General features: G+C 40.1%; 2 protein-coding genes and 1 pseudogene across 3 annotated transcripts in view; 2 read left to right on the top strand and 1 right to left on the bottom strand.

Annotated features, from left to right (window-relative positions):
• The window catches only part of LOC144661917 (uncharacterized), a 459,725-nt gene that overhangs the window by 330,679 nt on the left and 110,421 nt on the right, over positions 1-18,625 (top strand).
• LOC144663220 (uncharacterized) lies at positions 5,087-7,957 on the top strand (annotated as a pseudogene).
• LOC144661934 (uncharacterized) lies at positions 8,330-12,374 on the bottom strand. Of its 2 annotated transcripts, XR_013572359.1 has the most exons (4): positions 12,324-12,374; positions 11,990-12,247; positions 8,771-8,854; positions 8,375-8,444 (listed from the first exon to the last, which is right to left on the bottom strand). XR_013572359.1 is itself a non-coding variant. In XM_078522647.1 (3 exons), the coding sequence occupies exons 1-2, from the start codon at positions 11,967-11,969 to the stop codon at positions 8,833-8,835; spliced, it is 1,278 nt and encodes a 425-aa protein (XP_078378773.1). In that variant the 5' UTR covers positions 11,970-11,973; the 3' UTR covers positions 8,330-8,444; positions 8,771-8,832. The 2 variants fall into 2 exon arrangements, 1 of the variants encoding a protein (XP_078378773.1); XM_078522647.1 differs by lacking the exons at positions 11,990-12,247; positions 12,324-12,374 and adding an exon at positions 10,714-11,973 and having other exon boundaries at positions 8,330-8,444.

Below are 18,625 nucleotides of genomic sequence, written 5' to 3'. Positions count from 1 at the left end.
AGTTTTTCAGGATAAGCGAAGTTTGGCTGCCGGAGTCTAGCAGCGCAAAAGTACTTATTTTAACCCTTTTGGGGGTCGCAACTACTATCGGTACGATCTGCAGCAAGACAGCAGCGGGGACGCAGTTAACGGATGAAGCTCCAACAAAGACGGGTGCTGCTGCATTCAAAGACGGGACGGGAGACGGATTGTTCACAGATGGCGTTCCGACGAAAACAGGAGCTGCACCATGGATTAGTGGGTGGTGGTATTTGTCACAGCCTTCCATGTTGCATCGTTTCTTGCGTGTACAGTCACGAGACTGGTGGTCCGTTGACTCAAAACAAGAAAAGCACAACCTCTTTTCTTTACCTAGTTGCGCTTTTTGGTTGACATCCATTGCCAGGAATTTCTCACACTTCTCAATTGCATGCTTGCTGTTGCACACCAGACAATTCTTACTTGTGGGTTGGGACTGTTTGCCTGTTGTGGCACCCATGGAGGCAAGGACCAATCTTTGGGGCGATATATGCGAGAGCAGTTTAGGTGTCTGGCTGAGAAAAACTGTGGTATGCAGTGTATAACAGTCACAGATTGCGCCTGACATGTTTTCGAGTTGTCGTGTTAAAGCGCTAGTGGTGTGAAAAGAGATTAAAATCGATGTGTCAACTGAGTCACGCGCATAAGGCTTAAGGCCCGTTTACACAGGCGATTTTTGTCGCGCAACTCAATGCAATTTTTGTCGCGCCGAAGTTGCATCATGTCGCCGCGATATCGCGGCGACTTCATGCAACTTCGGCGCGATATCGTGGCGATAAAATCGCCATGAAATCGCCGCCAGTTTGCACGCATGAAAACTAGCGGCAATAAAATCGCCGCAAGTCGCAGGAGTTTCGAACCTGTTCGAAACTTGATGCAACGTCGGCGCGACAAAAATTGCATTGAGTTGCGCGACAAAAATCGCCTGTGTAAACGGGCCTTTATGAGGCCGATCTTTGGGGCGTTACATGCGAGAGCAGTTTAGGTGTGTGGCTGAGAAAAACTGTGGTATGCAGTGTATAACAGTCACAGATCGCGCCTGACAGGCTTTTGAGTTGTCGTATTAAAACGTTAGTTGTGTGAAAAGAGATTAAAATCGATGTGTCGACTGAGTCGCGCGCATAAGGCTTATGAGGCCGATCTTTGGGGCGTTACATGCGACAGCAGTTTAGGTGTCTGGCTGAGAAAAACTGTTGTATGCAGTGTATAACAGTCGCAGAGCGCGCCTGACATGTTTTCGAGCTGTCGTGTTAAAGCGTTAGTGGTGTGAAAAGAGGTTAATATCGATATGTCAACTGAGTCGCGCGCATAATGCTTATGAGGCCGATCTTTGGGGCGTTACATGCGACAGCAGTTTAGGTGTCTGGCTGAGAAAAACTGTTGTATGCAATGTATAACAGTCACAGATCGCGCCTGACAGGCTTTTGAGTTGTCGTATTAAAACGTTAGTTGTGTGAAAATAGGGTAAAGTACGTAAGAAACGATGTCTGTCTAGGTGCGTGCACATGGTGCGTGTCGGCGTAAGAGACGTAAAGAGCCAAGTGTCCCAGTGAAATTTAAGAAATAAAAAAATGAAGTTACCAAACAAAAAGCGATTTGTTGTGTGAATTTTTTTTGTGGGCCGTTTCTTGCAAACGAGGCTTTTACTCGTTTGAGTAAAAAACCTCGTTTTCGTGGTTATGGAGATCGCTGCGCACAGGCGTAAGATCTGAGAATGGCGGAGAACAGATCGAGAAGAAGTGACATAAGAAGTCACTTGAGTCTTTCAAAGTCAAGACAAACGAGCAGGTATGCTCTTTTGCTTTTTCAATTTCTTGGGAAGAATCCGTGTGCTTTCTTGCTTATCGAAGAGAATTGTGGGTAATATCTGACGGATATTACCCAGAATTCTCCACAAATCGTATGTCAGGAACTCTTTCAGTCATAGCGTGACCAGTCATACAATCTCTGAGCAATGGAATGAGAATGGAAGCTCTTGCTTCGCTTGACAAACTGCTGTGGGCTGTAGAGTTACAGTGGATAATACACGGCTGTTTTCATGTTGAATGTGAGTGTTGATATGCTGGGTTCTTTATAATAGGATGTGAATTTACGATGTCAGCAATGTGGCCCGGGTTCGATTTCTCGACCCCGGGTCATATGTGGGTTGAGTTTGTTGTTGGTTCTCGTCCCGGCCCCGGCGAGGATTTTTCTCCGGTTTTCCTCCCTCCACTAGAAAAACACTTCTAAATTCCACTTCTACCGGGAATCCGAGGGCCACAGCAGGTTTAATGTATTAAGCTAGTGCAACTTTCGTCAACTTAACTCAGCGAACATTTTCTTCATTTAGTTGTGATTTGATTTGATTTTCTTTCATTTGAATTCGTAACGCTATGCATGTATTGTTATTACGTAATAAATAGTTTTCGTTGTTGTTGGTGTCGTGTTCCAGAATTTAATATCTTGTGACCTTCTGTGGGGTTGTTTTAGATATTTTCCTGGCACAAAACATTTCGAAATTTAAGAAACCCAATTTATCTGTTATCTGTGAGTGTTTATTGGCAGACAATAAACACTGCTCGTGATATCCAGAATTATCAAGGGCGAGGTAAGTGTTATCAGCCACAGCACTTACCAAGACCTTCAGACCTTGATAACTCTGCATATCATGAAAACTGGATTTGAAAATTTCTTCTGTTGTACACTGTCTCAGCGAGGATGTTAAAGCAAGGAGCCCAAAAGTGAGACCAATTTTAATTAATTCACATTCTTTCGTGCAGTTATCATCCAATCAGAAGCTGAGGACAGCTTCCGGTTAACTGTTGATGATTGCATTAGATCTTCACGAAAGAATGTGAATGAATTATCAGGGGTCACACTTGGGCTCTTTGCTGCAACAATAAAGGATGCGATACCTCAGTGACTCATGCGAACTCAGTCTCGGTTATCTACTAAAACGTTACAATTTCCCACTCCAATAAAGAAGCATGTAGAGCCATTGATTTCAGTCAGTCACTTGCCCAGTGAGACCACACTGTCCACACGACAAATTATGGGACTGCGCACCGCACATGACAAAAAATCCAGAATTATCTGCAGAGCTCTAAGAGGATAGAGAGTGAGAGTTCATTGTTCAACAATTTTGTTGATACACTTGTAATTCTGGTTTTGTAAGTTGTGAATAAAATTGTTGTTGACTTATTATTACAGTTTAGTCGCTCAAGAGCCTGTCGCATGATGCAGTGGTCTGGGAGGGGAAGTCCGGTAAGACACTACCTCTCTGGAACCTCTATTTTCATTCGCCCGCTGTAAACACTACCTCTATTGTTGTTCAGGGCTAGGGGCATTGTTGTCACCTGTTATCTATTGTTTTTAAGAACCAATAAATTAACTCGTTCCGAGAGGAAGTGGGCGACCCGGGGGAGTCTGGTGAAGGAAGAGGGGATTGCGCACAATCATCTATAAGTGACAACAACAAGAACCAGTTATTTTGACAAAGATAAATTGAATTAATGATAGCGTAAAAATAAATTAACCAAAACAGGCAGAAATATATTCAGAATCGAATGACTAGGTTGTACATGATTAAAGAGAGGAGATGAAAGAAAAATAAGATAAGACAAGTAATAAGTATAAGTGTAAGGCTTGGATGGGGTATAAAAATTTAGAGGCGAGAGTAATGGTCTAGAATAGGATGTCAGTTCCCGGGAAACTGATCAGCGGTGCGAACAATTAGTGTGTCCAGAATTGGAAATAGAAACTCGGCACGGAAAGAGTATTTCCTACACGTAAGGTCTGGATTAGGGTTTCATAGTCCCAGCAACACCGGAAACCCCCCCTCCCACCCCCAAAACATACAAAGTGACCGTTTACTCAAAAGGGGGGGGGGGGTGTGGTGGTGGGTGTGGCATGCAAACAGTAAAATTTGACAAACAAGAGGGCCTACCAGGTAAGAGAAACCTGTTCAGTACGGGAATATGTTGTGCTTTAATTTGTGTAAAAATGTGCCTCAAAACAGACTGACAGTTTTTCTTTGTGGGTTTGAAAAAATCACTCTATTCACTAACACTCTGCACTAAACGAATTCACTTTGACCTATTGATGTCACAGATCTCCGCTCGGTGGATCAAATGTTCCAGTTTGGTTAGTCCCGGCCAAAGACAAAATACTATTAAAGTAGGCTTTTCCAGAAGGCCTGAGATATGGTAACATTTTTTTTTAAGTCCTGGCAAGTGTTCTCGTTTGGTTTGATGCAAACGGTGCTTTACGGAGAGAGCTCCCTTTCTCGGAAGCGAGTTCGCTCTGATCTTCTAAAATCCACTTCGACAGGTTCTTCTCGATCATCTAGGGTCTTCCTCAGCCAAACACGGTTGGGGTGCTTAAAAGTTCGGACTATCCCGTCCGTAGGATCAACACGTTCGCCTATACCGAAGTTAAAATACATCGTTTCGCTAAATCGGTATGTCTGATTGAAAACGTCGTTCCTCCTTTCCATGTACGTTTCACGAAGCCACGTGGAGTAACTTTTGAACACATGTTGCGATGGGAGAATCCACGTTAGTTTCGGAAACAAAGAACTGTTGTTAATTGTGTCTGCATAGTCCATTGGCGTTTCTAGACGTTCTGCATTTCTGAACAAGCCTTCGGCTAAGCGAGCGTCGCGGTCAACGGCGCCAAAGGAATGGCCCGGCTCGTAAAACTTGTAATCGATTCTGTCACGGAATCCACTAGTCACAAGGTATTCAAAATAAAAAAACGACCGTGTGATTTTTGTTCTGCGACCTTGTGTTATCGGCCCAAAATATGTTCCACTTGCAATTGTTGGACTCTGTCTGACGAAGGTGTAAGTCGAGGCAGGATACAAGAGTTTCTGGATTTTTCTCTGCTGTACATTCAGTCCAGGCATATGTAGTGCCTTTGTTGGTCTCTGCACTATGGATGCCAAAAGCATACAGTTTGAGCTTCCGCAAATAGTACGTTTGTTGTGCAGTCAGCTTAGGAATTGTTACATTCTTGTGAAAATCCATGTGAATCACCGAAACTCCATTAGTTGGCTCACTTGGCGCCGGGGACATTTTTTTTCCTACTTCAGTTGGAGGAAGTTAACGTTCAAGTCTCAACCGACGGGCCGCGCTAACAAAGTAAATACCAGTAGCACACGTGGTCATAGTTTCTGCGTCTTGCGTGAGTAGACTGAAACTGTTTGTAACTACTGGCGCACGCACGGCAACAGTAATTATAACATTACGCGCGTGCTGGCCTAATCTTATTTTTGTTTTGTTTTGTTTTGTTTTTCTGTTTGTTTTTTTTATTGAGTGGAAGCGCGCGTTGGGTGTGAGTTGGTTATGACTATGCCATATCCAACAAGCGCGAGTGGAAACACCCAAAGAATTTCAATATTTGAGCTCCCCGGTTGTTTCGTTGACGCGTAGACCTCCACATATTTGTCAAAACTCAGAAATTGCATTATATACCATGGCTAGTTTTTAATAAAACGCAATTCACACGCACGGTGCTGCGTACTATACACAAGTTGACGTTTGCCGAGTTGCACTTCAGCTCCGATAAGGTTTATTTACCGCGCATCTCTCGTGCTCTCAAAGCTTTTCACGTGCTCTGACACAACTCGATATACGCACGCTTAATTCTTAATTGCGTAACTAAAACGCGCAATTTAGTAATTTAAACAAAACAAAACACTTAGAAACGTCACCCCTGTTCTACAACGTCAATCCGTCTAGTTGGGGCATTTTGCGTCGTTGTTAGAAGTTTTCGTCGCGTCGAATTATGGATGAAGGTTTTCACTATAAATTTGAGAAACAGCAAGTGGATTCGCATCGGCAAAGAAAACGAGTAAATGAGCTTGCAACGCCTCGACGTCGAGAGACCATTGTAAAAGTAGCCAAGAAGACCATAAGGCCCAGGAAAAACAGACCGTTTCGATTTGTTCGCGAATTGCGGTTGGAATGTTGTGGCACAACCTGTTTGTTGAAGATTGGGGATAGACATTGTAATGCAGATAAGAAACGACTTCGACCGCATGAATTACCAAGCACAAAACGAACACTTGGCCGCGCGTATAGAAACGGCGAATGCACGAAGGCAGAACTGCAGAGTGGATAACCCAAGAACCGTGATCCGATATTTCACCTTTGGAGACGCGAATCGGAAAGTAAAAATATGCAAACGAGCATTTACGAAGATTTACGGAGTTGGAAAGAAACGGATTAGAGTGTTACTTAAAAAGCGGAGGCCTTTCAGTGGAGTGGTGGAGAAAGATAGGCGGCTCCTGCAGAGTAAACATAACCAAAAACGCTTAAGCCCTGGACTGAAAGCAGAGGTATGTCGTCTGTTTGATCTGCATATGCCTGATTGAAGAATTGTTGACCCGTGACAAGCATAAACCATGAACGACGCGAGGCAAATGTTTACTGAGAAATCGGAAAAGTAATGACATCGTAGTCTGTGGCAGAATAAATACTATAATAAGACAGGTTGCATAAATTTTGCTCTTAAAGCTCTCAAAGAAATAAAATGTCTTGATTATCATCAAAAGGAATATCAAAAAGCTTACCAAGACTGTCCACCCAGAATACCATTGGGTCATATTGTTCATGGTTTATGCCTTTTCACAGGATCAACGTTTCTTCAATTAGTTAAAGCTACACATCGTCGCGATGTTCTTGTTTCAAATTAACCTACCTTTATATCGACGAAGGTGCCAATTAGCTTGCTATATGGCTAAATACATTAACACGGAAATGAAGATGTTATCTGACCACGATGTCACTGTCAGTTAAGATAATCTTTTCTCCTTGTCAATGCAACATGTAAAGCGTTATTGGTCACCCTTTTCGGCTTCTCGATAGACCGGATTCGTTTCCTATTTTACTGAACTAGAGTAACGTATTGAAATTTTTGCTTATAAGACCGGCTCACCGGCTCATGTTAATTGAGCTAATTTTTTTGTGCCAAATTTCTTTCTTCACACAGGTTGTAGAGCACATCTGGTCCTATGAGCCCCAGCAGTCACATTACACGCGACACAAAGCACCAGAGAAGAGATATCTGGACCCAACCCTGAATTTATCAAAGATATATAACGATTTTTTGAAGCTGAAAGGCCACGTTTTAGGAACCACGTCTAAACCTCCTTTGAGTAAAACCTCTTTAAGAAAAATGTTCTTTAGCTACAATCTAAGTTTTAGAAAACCAAGAAAAGATACGTGTGGTAAATGTGACAGCCTGAAAATAGTTCTTAGCCATTCTAGCGACGCAGATGAAATCACTGAAACAAAAACCTTACAAGAAACGCAATGGCGTGACGTTCAGAAACACTACGACGAGAACTACTTCGACTTTAACGTCTTATGGGAGATGAAAAACAACCACGACCTTGACTGGAGAATGCCACCAACCTGGAGACACGCACAGTCGTGAGCCGGTGATCGTGAACCAGCGACTACTCGTGTTTTGAATCCCAAGTGTCAAAAATCAGACATAAATTTATGCGTCTGTTATGTACTGCCTAGCTTTGTGTCGAATGTTGCCCAAAATCAGATAATGAAATAAAAAAAAATTCTTGTTCATAGCTGTAGCAGCTATAGATGAATTTTTATCACAAGTGTATTAGGAAGAACTCAGGCTATCATGATGTACAAAAAAATGTAAGGGCTTACTCATATGGTTGTCAGACAAGTTGATCTGAGTTTTCACGAACAGATTGCTCGAAATTTGTCAAACATTTGCTCAAAAAACCTGGAAGTTGAATTCTTTCTTAAAAAAAGTCGAAGGGCAAGTGCTTATAACTCACAAACGAGCTTGGTGACCCCTATTTTTTTATTTTTGAGTAACGATCAGCATGTAAAATGAAACTTTTCACAAGGTTAAAACAAATTCTGCAAAGCAGTTTCAGAGCCACCTTGAATTGCTCTAAAACTGCTCCATAGATTTTATTTTTATTTTTGTAAAACTCTGCCTCTTTACATGCTGATCATTGCTATATAATAAACAAATGGGGGTCACCAAGCTAGTTTTAAAGTTATAAGTACTTAAAGTGAAAATTATGGGTGTTTTTAACAGGTTATACTGTTGCTATAGTGACAAGTGACATCATGGAAATGACCACAACTGGTTCAACTGGTTGGACATTCTGTTGGACATTTGTTTGATATCATTATTGTAGCAGCAACTGATAAAGATTTGTAGCACCGACCCATCTAAGTATAAGAGCTGGAAAGTGATGGAGACCGTTGTGAGCCCCTGACAACCTTGCTTCTTTCTCTGTGAGGAAGCTAGAACCATCTTTCGGAAGCAAGTACAAGAGTTGTTTCGAAAAATACATCCTTTAATTCACAAAAAATACACACATAATGTATCAGGTTGATGGCCATTTCACACACACACACACACACACACACAAATGAACACAAGCCCAAAACAGAGACCTAGAGACAAAAAGAAAAAAAAAATAATGTTTAGAATCGGCCAGGTTGATCATAAAATTTCAGGAACTTCGTACCGCCACAGCCTTTTTCAAATGTCACATTAAATCTCTTTGCCCAGTAAATATGAACACCCCGCCCCTTCCCCAAGGCTGCCAGCCCCCACCTAAATCAAGGTAAAGAGAATCAAATGTGAAAATTTCTATCTATATAAGACTGAGGATTAGAACAACTGGAAATAAAAAAAAGTTATTGACAGTATTAACAGCAAGCCTTCAGCCTAAGAAGAAATCTTTTGCAAGGATTTTCATTGAGCAGCAAGTTCTCACCTGAACGACCAATGCCGTCTCCCTTGGAAACAGGTCAGAATGAGTGCCGGCCAATATTCCTCTCAAGCAAGCTCTTTTAACTTCCTAAAAGAGAAATAAACCATAAAGTTTTCTATAAAACTGCAAGATCACTCATATAATAATAAAAGTAATTTAATGACAAATCTGTTTCGTCTAAGTAAACGAAGAGTCATTCCACAGTATTAAAAAGGCATTGCATAAGTGCACAAAAAAAGAAAAACAAAGCAACACTTGACCTTAATCATCTACAGGTCAACTGCCAAAAAGAATATTCCTTACAAAAGCGACTTAGTCAGGTAAATATTAATTCTAAATGTACTAGAAGTGCTACTATAAACATGCTACTTGAACAAAAAAAAAAAAAAACGAAATCAACTTTATTTATTTTATTTACAAGTTCTTGTCTTCATCCCCACAAGAAAACTTCCCAGAACTAGGCTCAGGTTATAACAATGTATATAATAACAAGTTTTCTCATGTCTCCATTGCCACTAAAATGGCTCAAAAGAACCCAATACACTACCTTCCCGTATGCGCAGAAATTGGATTTATAATATAACAAGTGTCTTAATTTTTAAGACCCCTTCTGTGTTGTCAGGCCTCTTTTCCTTACAAGTCACTGGGTATTAGTATTACCTAAATCTTACATTTTTTAAAAGGATAAGGGAATTAACTTTTTTGTCGTTTTCGCATATTTTTTTTGTCATTCCTGTGAGCATTCCTCCAAATGAATGAGTAAAATGATGCAAAGAAGAAAGAAAACAAGTGGCATACAATATCTGACTATGCGATTGAACTCTCGTTTTCAACAATTGAAATTTGAATTGAACCGTGAAAATCTCGTGAGGTAATATAAGGATGGTTTTCACTAGCGACGGAGTCGGAGTCGTAAACGGAGTCGTAAGAGCGCTTACGTCCGAGTGAAATTCGAAAATCTGATTATTACGCGGATCAAGTAATAATTGGACTGACGGAGTTGCAAGCAGAAGCAAAAGAACAAACCAATCACAATGCTAGTTCTCTGTTCCTCGGAGTACAGTCGGACTGTGGCTGAAGCAGCGAAAGTCTAGAAAAATCACGGCCAATCCCTGGGGATGAAACACTACAGTAACTCTTTTTTTTTAAGAGTTGGAGGAAAGAAATTACCGGGCCCGGTCTAACTTCTTCTTTTTTCAAGCCCTTCAATTAAATCGGGCCCGGATATTTTACTTGTGCAAAGTCGGGGCCGATGTCATAACTAGAGGGGTCGTTCTTTTGTCGGGCTTACAGGGGTACTATAACTACCGGGACTGATGATATTGTACCGGGTACGGTATCTTTTACCGGGTCCGGATATTTTTGATCGGACTCAGTTACCCAGAAACAAAAATTGATCCGAAACAAAAATTGATCCCGATGTAACCTTTGTAAACCACACTGCGTTCTCTTCGCGAAGGGAGAGTTCTTGGTGCGCCAGAGTTTGTTTTGAAATTCTCTCACGTTCTCTACTGTTGTCCTTTTCATGTAAGGCCCTCGCAGTCTTTTTTTCAAAAGGGTTCTTCGGAGAATGCCATTTTACTATGACAAAATTATTCCCGAGAAAGGTTTTCGGAAGCTCAAGTGCTCCCGTAAAGCTTTTGGGAAAAAATGACGTGATTTTCGCTGGCCAGAAATTTTCGCGCGCTTTGAGAAAAACCCAAAATCGTTTTCGGGAGCTTTTAAGGGACCTTTTGGGGGCCCGAGAAGTTTTCGGGACTTTTGAGAAACGCACGCCTTGTGTATTAAAAGGCGAATGAAATACTTTCACAAAAGTGATGAATTGGAAAAGGTTTTCTTAACTACAAGAAGCTACAGGGCCAAAGCAGTTGTCGGTATAGCGGCTGGTCTTTAGGATTATTTGTATAATGTTTCAGTACTTTTAGCTTTGTTCTGTTATAAATTACCATAGACATGCTTTTGCATTGCCGAGAATCTTGCGGTCATGGAAATAAAGCAATTTACTGCTGCTACTGCTACTGCTGCAACTACTACTACTAGTTCTGCTGCTGCTGCTACTACTGCTAATGCTACTGCTACTACTGCTAGTTCTGGTACTTCTGGTACTTCTGGTACTTCTGCTAATTCTGCTAATTCTGAATCGTAGTTCTGCGGTTTCATACTCTATCGCTCTTTTTTGGCTTAGAAGAAAGTTTAGCAGACTTGGAAACTTCTTGGTTTTATCCACTGTACTGTTATCTGCGCTGACCAGTTTGGCCCATTCCTTTTTTATCTCGGCAGGCAGTTTTCTTTCAATTATGCTCACTGAACTAGTTGTCGTAATTTCTCTTTCTAGCCCAAGTCTCTTCAGGTCTTTATGTCCATTCTCTACTATGTCAACAAATTCCAGGAATCTCTTGTTCTCGCCTTCTTTGACGGGTCTTACACTTTGAATTGTATTAATAATGGCGTCAGCTACTTTAGCGGGGTCTCCGTATTTCTCGTCTAGTCGTTTCCACATCTCCTGGATATCATCCTCTACGCCTTTGATCGCATCCGTTGGTTCCTTTCCTAAGCAGGAACGTAGAATGTAGCACGCGCTGTCTTTATCCAATGTTGGCATCACTTGCTTTTGAAAATCCTGTTTAAATTGAGGATACTCTCTGATCGTCCCATCAAAGGATGGCATTTTAACTTTCTCCATGCGAAGTGCACAATTTTGTCTGGCGTTGTTTTTGATTTCTGTCATGGTGGTGAAAGTTTGTATTTTTTCAATTGTCTCGTTGTAACGTGTTTGGATTGTTCGAATCCATTCGATTTCATTTTCTGCGGAAGCTTCATTTAGAATCTCAAGCATTTTGTCGTGCGCGCACTTGCAATCTGCTAGCGCGAGCTCTATATCCCTCTCAGTTTTGTGCAAAGCCATTCTTGCGTTTTCGTTATCAGCTCTTGTTTCAATCACATTTTCAACATGTTCGATAAGCGCTTCAAAGATTGCTTCCGTGGATTTCTTCTTTACGATGGTCTGTTGAACTATCCTTTGAAATTCTTCTTCTCGAAGTTTAATCATATGCTGGCGGTTCAATTCTTCCTTTTCCTTCTGTTCAGTCAATTTTATTTCATTTTCATACTTCGTATATACCGCCGATGCTCTATTGTATTCGTCTTGTAGTTCTTTGATCCATTTTTCACTTGTCGCAATCTCCTCCTCGGAAAGGTACATTAAATAAATGTCATGCTTACCTTCCACTATGGCCCACGCTTCAGTAAGCTCTTTGAATTTTGTTCTCAGAATCTCAGTGTCTTTATGTTCAGCTATTGCTTGGAAGAAATCGTTCTTTTTTCTCGTAAATCTGGTCTTCGCACTTCTACGTACTTTCAGGGCGTCTTCTGCCATTGTACTTGGATTTCGAATGTTTCGCTAGTCGCATCAATCGCCAAGGTTCCAAATTACTCACTCTTTATTTAATCATCTCATTCATAGGAAAGTAAATTCGAAATCTGTTAACAGGTCAGAATTTATGGTTAACAAATGCTAGGGTTCAGTATATCTAAATACAGAACAATATTTACGTACCCATTGGTGTCTCAAAGTCTGCGACTAGGTAGTTTTTCTTCAATGATCTTATTATTCAATTTCGTAAGGCATTGTGACGTCATCATGTATTAAAACGTCACGCATTAATTATAATTTCTCGTTAGAACGAAACAACTACCACTACCACTACCACTACCACTACCACTACCACTACCACTACCACTACCACTACTACTACTACTACTACTACTACCACCACCACCACCACCACAATCACCACCACCACCACCATCACCACCCCCTCCCCCCGCCGCCGCCGCCGCTGCTGCTGCTGCTGCTGCTGCTACTACTACTGCTGTTGCTGGTGCGACTGCTACTACTACTACTACTACTACTACGTGAGTGCGCCCGTCACTTCCTTTGCCTATTTCTACACTTGCACACACATTGAGATATTTCATTTTCAGTATTGTCTACAGAAAAGTGAATCTAAATATAGCCGATTTTCTTGGTCATAGATGATGTCTTGCTTTTTTCAGGTATCTTCAGCGGAATAAGATCAGCAATCTCACCTCCGGAATATTCTCCAAATTGACGGGCCTGGGGCATTTGTAAGTTTGTTAGAAATTTTGTTTTAGCAGTAATTTCGTAAGGGTATGCGACGGGATCAGACTATTTTGACCTAATTTTTCAGCTCATTAGCAAGCTGATGGATTCGCTTTAAATAAAGGTTTCTTTTTTTCCCTTTAATATGCAAAAAATACAAAGCGTTAATAACATGAAGCCATAATGTTAGGGTTATGGTTAGGGTTATTCTGGTTTTTCGGATAGCTGTGGAATTCACTTGTTCTTAACCATCGGTTTGTCAATGGAAAAAGACGTAAATTCTCCTTTTTAATTAACAAATTTTCATTTCCCTTTTAACAGGGATCTTAACCACAATGGAATAGAAGTACTGCCTGAAAGAATATTTCAAAACTTATTACTGTCTTATTTGTAAGTATGTATTTTGCAAGTATTTAAATTTGCAGAGTTCCGAAAAATCTCACAATTACTATATCGAAAACTTCAAACAATATACACCAAGAAGGGAAACGCTGCAATCTTTAGATCAAAGTGTAGTTGGGTGGAAAAAGGTGAGCGCCCCAGCAAATACTTTTTTAACTTGGAGAGAAGTAATTACAACAAAAAGACTATATCTGAACTACGGATGGAGGACAAAACGATTATTAAAAACGAGACCCAGGTTTTAGACGCTATTGAAAACTACTTTAATGATTTATACACATCAACAAGTAGCGCAACACAAGAGGAATATGATAGCTTTATTCAAGAATTGCGCCTTCCTAAGCTTTCTGAGGAAGAGCGCGATGAACTCGAAGGTCCTTTAACGTACGACGAATGTAAACAGGTTTTAGAAACCATTCAAAATGACAAGTCTCCAGGCGAGGACGGTTTTACAGTAGAATTTTATAAAAAATGTTAGAACTGCTAGAACATAACCTCGTTGAAAGCTTCAATGAAGCTTATGAAACAAATGAGCTCTCCATCTCCCAAAGAAGAGGCATCATTACTCTTATACCAAAGGAAGACGGCTCCTTGTTAGATTTATCAAACTGGCGACCAATAACTGTTCTTAATGTTGACTGCAAGATAGCATCTAAAGCCATAGCTAAGAGAATAGAAGCGTCGCTGTCAAAGCTAGTTAACTCGGACCAAAACGGGTTCATAAAAGGGCGCTATATCGGGGAAAATATCCGTCTCATAATCGACATCATGGAATATACTGAGAAGCATAATATCCCAGGCATTCTAGTGTCTCTAGACTTCAGAAAAGCTTTTGACTCCCTTGAATGGACCTTCATAATGAGAACATTGGGCGTTTTCAATTTCGGTATGAGTATTCAAAAATGGGTTAGTACCTTTTACACCAACATAGAGAGTGCAGCAATAAACAATGGTTTTTTGACAAACTGGTTTCGACCGTCTAGAGGAGTCCGTCAGGGGTGCCCACTATCCCCGTACTTGTTCATTGTCTCAGCAGAAGTAATGGCCAATAAAATCTGACAAGACCCACACTTCAAAGGAATTGAAATATTAGGAAACGAACTGAAACTGGGCCAGTATGCGGATGATACGAACCTCTTTTGTGCTGACCTAGCCTCTGTAGAAAAGGCCTTAGAAATAGTCGATACCTTTGGTACGCTAGCGGGCCTAAAATTAAACCGAAAAAAAAAAACAAAAGCGATCTGGTTGGGAAAATGGAAAAACAGTAAAAACAATCCATTACAACTGAAATGGCTACATAATCCGGTTAAAATCTTAGGAATCCATGTTTCGTACGATGAAAAGGGAAATAACCAACATAATTTCAACCTCAAGCTACAAAAATTGCAGACAAACCTTGACCTACGGAGGGCACGTGATCTTACACTATTTGAGAAAGTACTAATTATCAAATCTCTGGCTCTATCACAACTCGTTTACTCAGCATCAAATCTTAATGTTCCTCCAGAAATAATGCAAATGATCAAAACAAAGCTGTTTAAATTTCTATGGAAAAACAAAAAAGACAAAATAAAAAGAGAAGGGCTCTATCAAGATCAAGATAAAGGGGGTATACGTATGATAGACCTATAAACTATGATTAAAGCCCTTCGGTTAGCTTGGATCCCGAGACTTTGCGCTCTGGGTATAAAAAATTGGAAAACTGTCCCAGACTATTATCTAGGAAGATATGGAGGGTTGAGTCTTCTTTTAAGATGAAACTACGACCCGAAATATATTGACGATTTACCATCGTTTTATAAAGACATTTTAAAGATTTTCAATGAATTGAAAACCCTGTTTAACTATGATAGAGGGGAAGATATGTTTTTATTCAACAACGAAGAAATCCTCGTCGGAGGGAAGCCCATATTCATCAGAGAATGGCTTAACAACAACCGTTCTGTTTATTCAAGATCTGTTAAACAGCAATGGCCAGTTTATGTCTTACCAAGAATTTAAGAACAAATACGCTTGCAAAACGAACTTTCTCCAATTTTATCAAGTTGTAAGTGCAATACCGAAGCATCTAGCCACAAAAGCAAAAAACACAGTACCACCAGAAAGCGAACCATTCACTGAGAACAGCCCCCAGTTTTCCAACTAGACGACCTGACAGAAATTCACTTAGGCAAAGCCAAAACTAAGGACTTCTATGAGTTACTTAATAAAAAGACTCACACGGGGTGTCAAACTGGTCCAGAAAAATGGAATCAAACCATGCAGCTGGATGGAGAAACATGGAAAAAATATTTACCTCCCTGAAAAACATTTGTAAGGAAACAAAATTAAAAGAATTCCAATTCAAACTTATTCATAGAATTGTAGTAACAAATAAAAAGAACTTTTTCGATACGGAATCAAAACGGATGACGAATACCTCTATTGCGGTGAACACGATTCAATTGATCACACATTTATTGATTGCGAATTTGTTAAAAGCTTCGTAAAAAATGTCATCGACTGGTTTAATGCGGTCAATAATTCGAATTTTACGCCAACAATTGAAGAAAAACTATTTGGCGTCATGTCCGGTCCATACGATAAGACATCATTAAATAAATTTAATTATACGACCTTGTTTATGAGATTCTACATCAACACTTGTAAGATGCAAAATAAAGCTATTCACCTCTCTACTTTCGTTGATAAAGTGTTATGTAAATACCGAATAGAACATATTTTTTAAATAATCGAATAGAAAAAACACTCCCCCCCCCCAAAGCACTATAAGTAATAATAGGTACTTGTAACAATGTAAATACTGCTCTTGCAGCAATGTAAATACTGCTCTTGAAACAATGTAAATACTGTACTTGTAAACACATTTGTAACATATTGTACTTGTAGCACTTATAACAAGGTAAATACTGTACTTGTAAACACATGCAGATAACAAATACAGATATACATTAAAAATATATATATATATCGGAAAGCAATTCATAAATTGTCACAGTTAGTGGGTTATCGATGTTTGCTTTCCCTTACAAGTCACTGGGTATTAGTATTACCTAAATCTTACATTTGTTAAAGGATAAGGGGATTAGCTTTTTTTCGTAGTTTTCGCATATTTTTTTGTCATTCCTGTGAGCATTCCTCCAAATGAAGGAGTAACATGATACAAAGAAGAAAGAAAACATGAGTGGCATGCAATAACTGACTACTGAGATTCAACTCTCTTTTTGACAATACCTGTTAAACATTAGAATTGACACTGTCAAAGTCTTGTCTTAGGTACTATATCAGGATGGTTTTCACTAGCGACGAAGTGGGAGTCGTAAACGGTGTCGTTCTTACGTTCTAGTGAAATTTGAAAATTTGAATCATTACGCGGATCAAGTCAAAACTAGACTGACGGAGTCGCAAGCAAAAGCAAAAGAGCAAACCAAACATAATGCTAGTTCTCTGTTCCTCCGAGTACAGTCGGACTGTGGCTGAAGCTACGACAGTCTAGAAAAATCACGACAAATCCCCGAGGACAAACGTCGGGGCTTCGAGGGAAGTATTTCACATGAGAATAAAACACAGAAGGCGATGAAAGTTCCAATCAATGTTCGATTGTTTATTTCAGGCCAACGTACGATGATTCTCGTAAATTGAAAGTAATGATTACGCAACTGAATAAACTAATGTGAACGTGTAAAGGCAAAAGCTTAAGATATTAAGATAATGACCGTAATTACAGGTATAAATAAAGAAACTAAAACGATTCTTGAGAGCCGGGTTCATATTTGGGGGCGAAAAGAAACAAAATATGCTTAGTTAAATGCTAATTAATCATTCTTAACGACTAGGGACCAATAAACTAGAAACTAATGAGTAAATCATAGCGTTTATCACGCTGGAATGCTCCTTAACATAAACAAGCATGAAGTTATAATGGCCGATTTTTCGTCACGCAATGTCACGCATTCTTTTTTTTTTTGCATTTATTACGCGATGTCACCATGAAATTTTGAATCATTTATTTCTCTCAGACAACAAAGTATAAATTTGTCACACAATCTTTTACTTTTGTCCCGCAATCGATTGCTTTTTCACGCAATGTTACATGAATAATTCCAGACTGCACGCAAGCGAACCTGAAAATGGGTTGCAAAAGTCTATGATCTATTCAATGAACGGTCTGCTTTACTTCAGATGAGATCTGTTGGAGATTGACACGTGTTGTAATATGGTGTAAAGTTACAAAAGCGTCATTTTGCTTTCTGAGTGGCTTGGTTCGGACACGGTTTTTTTTGGCCGAGAGCTAACTTTGTCTACGCGATAATGGATATGGATTATTCATACTCAGAAATTGTTCAAGGTGTGTAGCATCACTAATTTTTTGCTCATTGTTTTTCATTAGTATCATTCATTGTCTTTTTTTTATTCATTAATTTTTACTTTGTCTTTTCAGGAAAGAGGAGCTCCTCCTCCGGTGCTACTTCAGAAGAGGAAAGGTAAGCCACGTGCGTTTATTCTAAAACATTATTTCTTTTTATTGGAGTGCATAGGTGTGATTTTTTTTTTCTTTAAGTGACAAAGATCGTAAACAACCAGAAGTTGTTAGTTCGCGAAAGAGAAAGCTTGAAAATGCCCAGCGACGCGATCAAGGTAAGTTCTTTCAATAGTTTCTTTGATTACAGTTTAGGTGTTGGCATCTATGCATATATTTGTTTGCGTCGAGGGGCCATATGTTTGGGGGAAAAAGCTAATTGGTGTCAGGACGTCAAAGATCACCAGCTCTGTCTGTACATGATATTATAGTCCAAATCGTAAACTCCCTTGAATTCGAAGAGAAGGAGGCTGGGCTTGTCCATTCCCAGGATGGCGCTGAATTTGATCGTGGTCTAGGAAAACTTAAGGTAGTCTGGGAAACAAGACATGCGAAAGGCACTGACTTTTTCCAGTACTTTATAAAGAACAAGGCTTCTGACAAAAGGGAAACAATGACAGCTGGCGTTAGATCCATGTGCGGCTTAGGTCCTCCCCCCCCCCCCCCCCCCCCCCGCGACGTGTACACACAAAATGCTAGCGAGTCCATGAATAAACTTGTTAAAGAGGAAGACAAGGATGAAAGTGGTTCTCGGCGAAGAAAAAAAAACAGTATGTGACATTGTTGAACGTTTAGGAAAATTGGTTGAACGGCAAGTGCAGGACCAGTTTTTGGCAGTGTTAGGAAAGGGTGAGTATCAGTTAATAGATAAATATTGGCATCTAGAAGTAGGAGACAATTATTACCGTATGACGACAAGTCAGAAGGAAGCACTGAGGAAGGCGTTCTTCACTTGTAGGCGAGTGGAGTCAAA

Source organism: Oculina patagonica, chromosome 8, assembly GCF_052425735.1.
Source record: "Oculina patagonica isolate OP01 chromosome 8, crgOcupat, whole genome shotgun sequence".
Taxonomy (NCBI): Eukaryota; Metazoa; Cnidaria; class Anthozoa; order Scleractinia; family Oculinidae; genus Oculina; species Oculina patagonica.
This window is presented reverse-complemented; position numbering and strand designations above follow the sequence as displayed.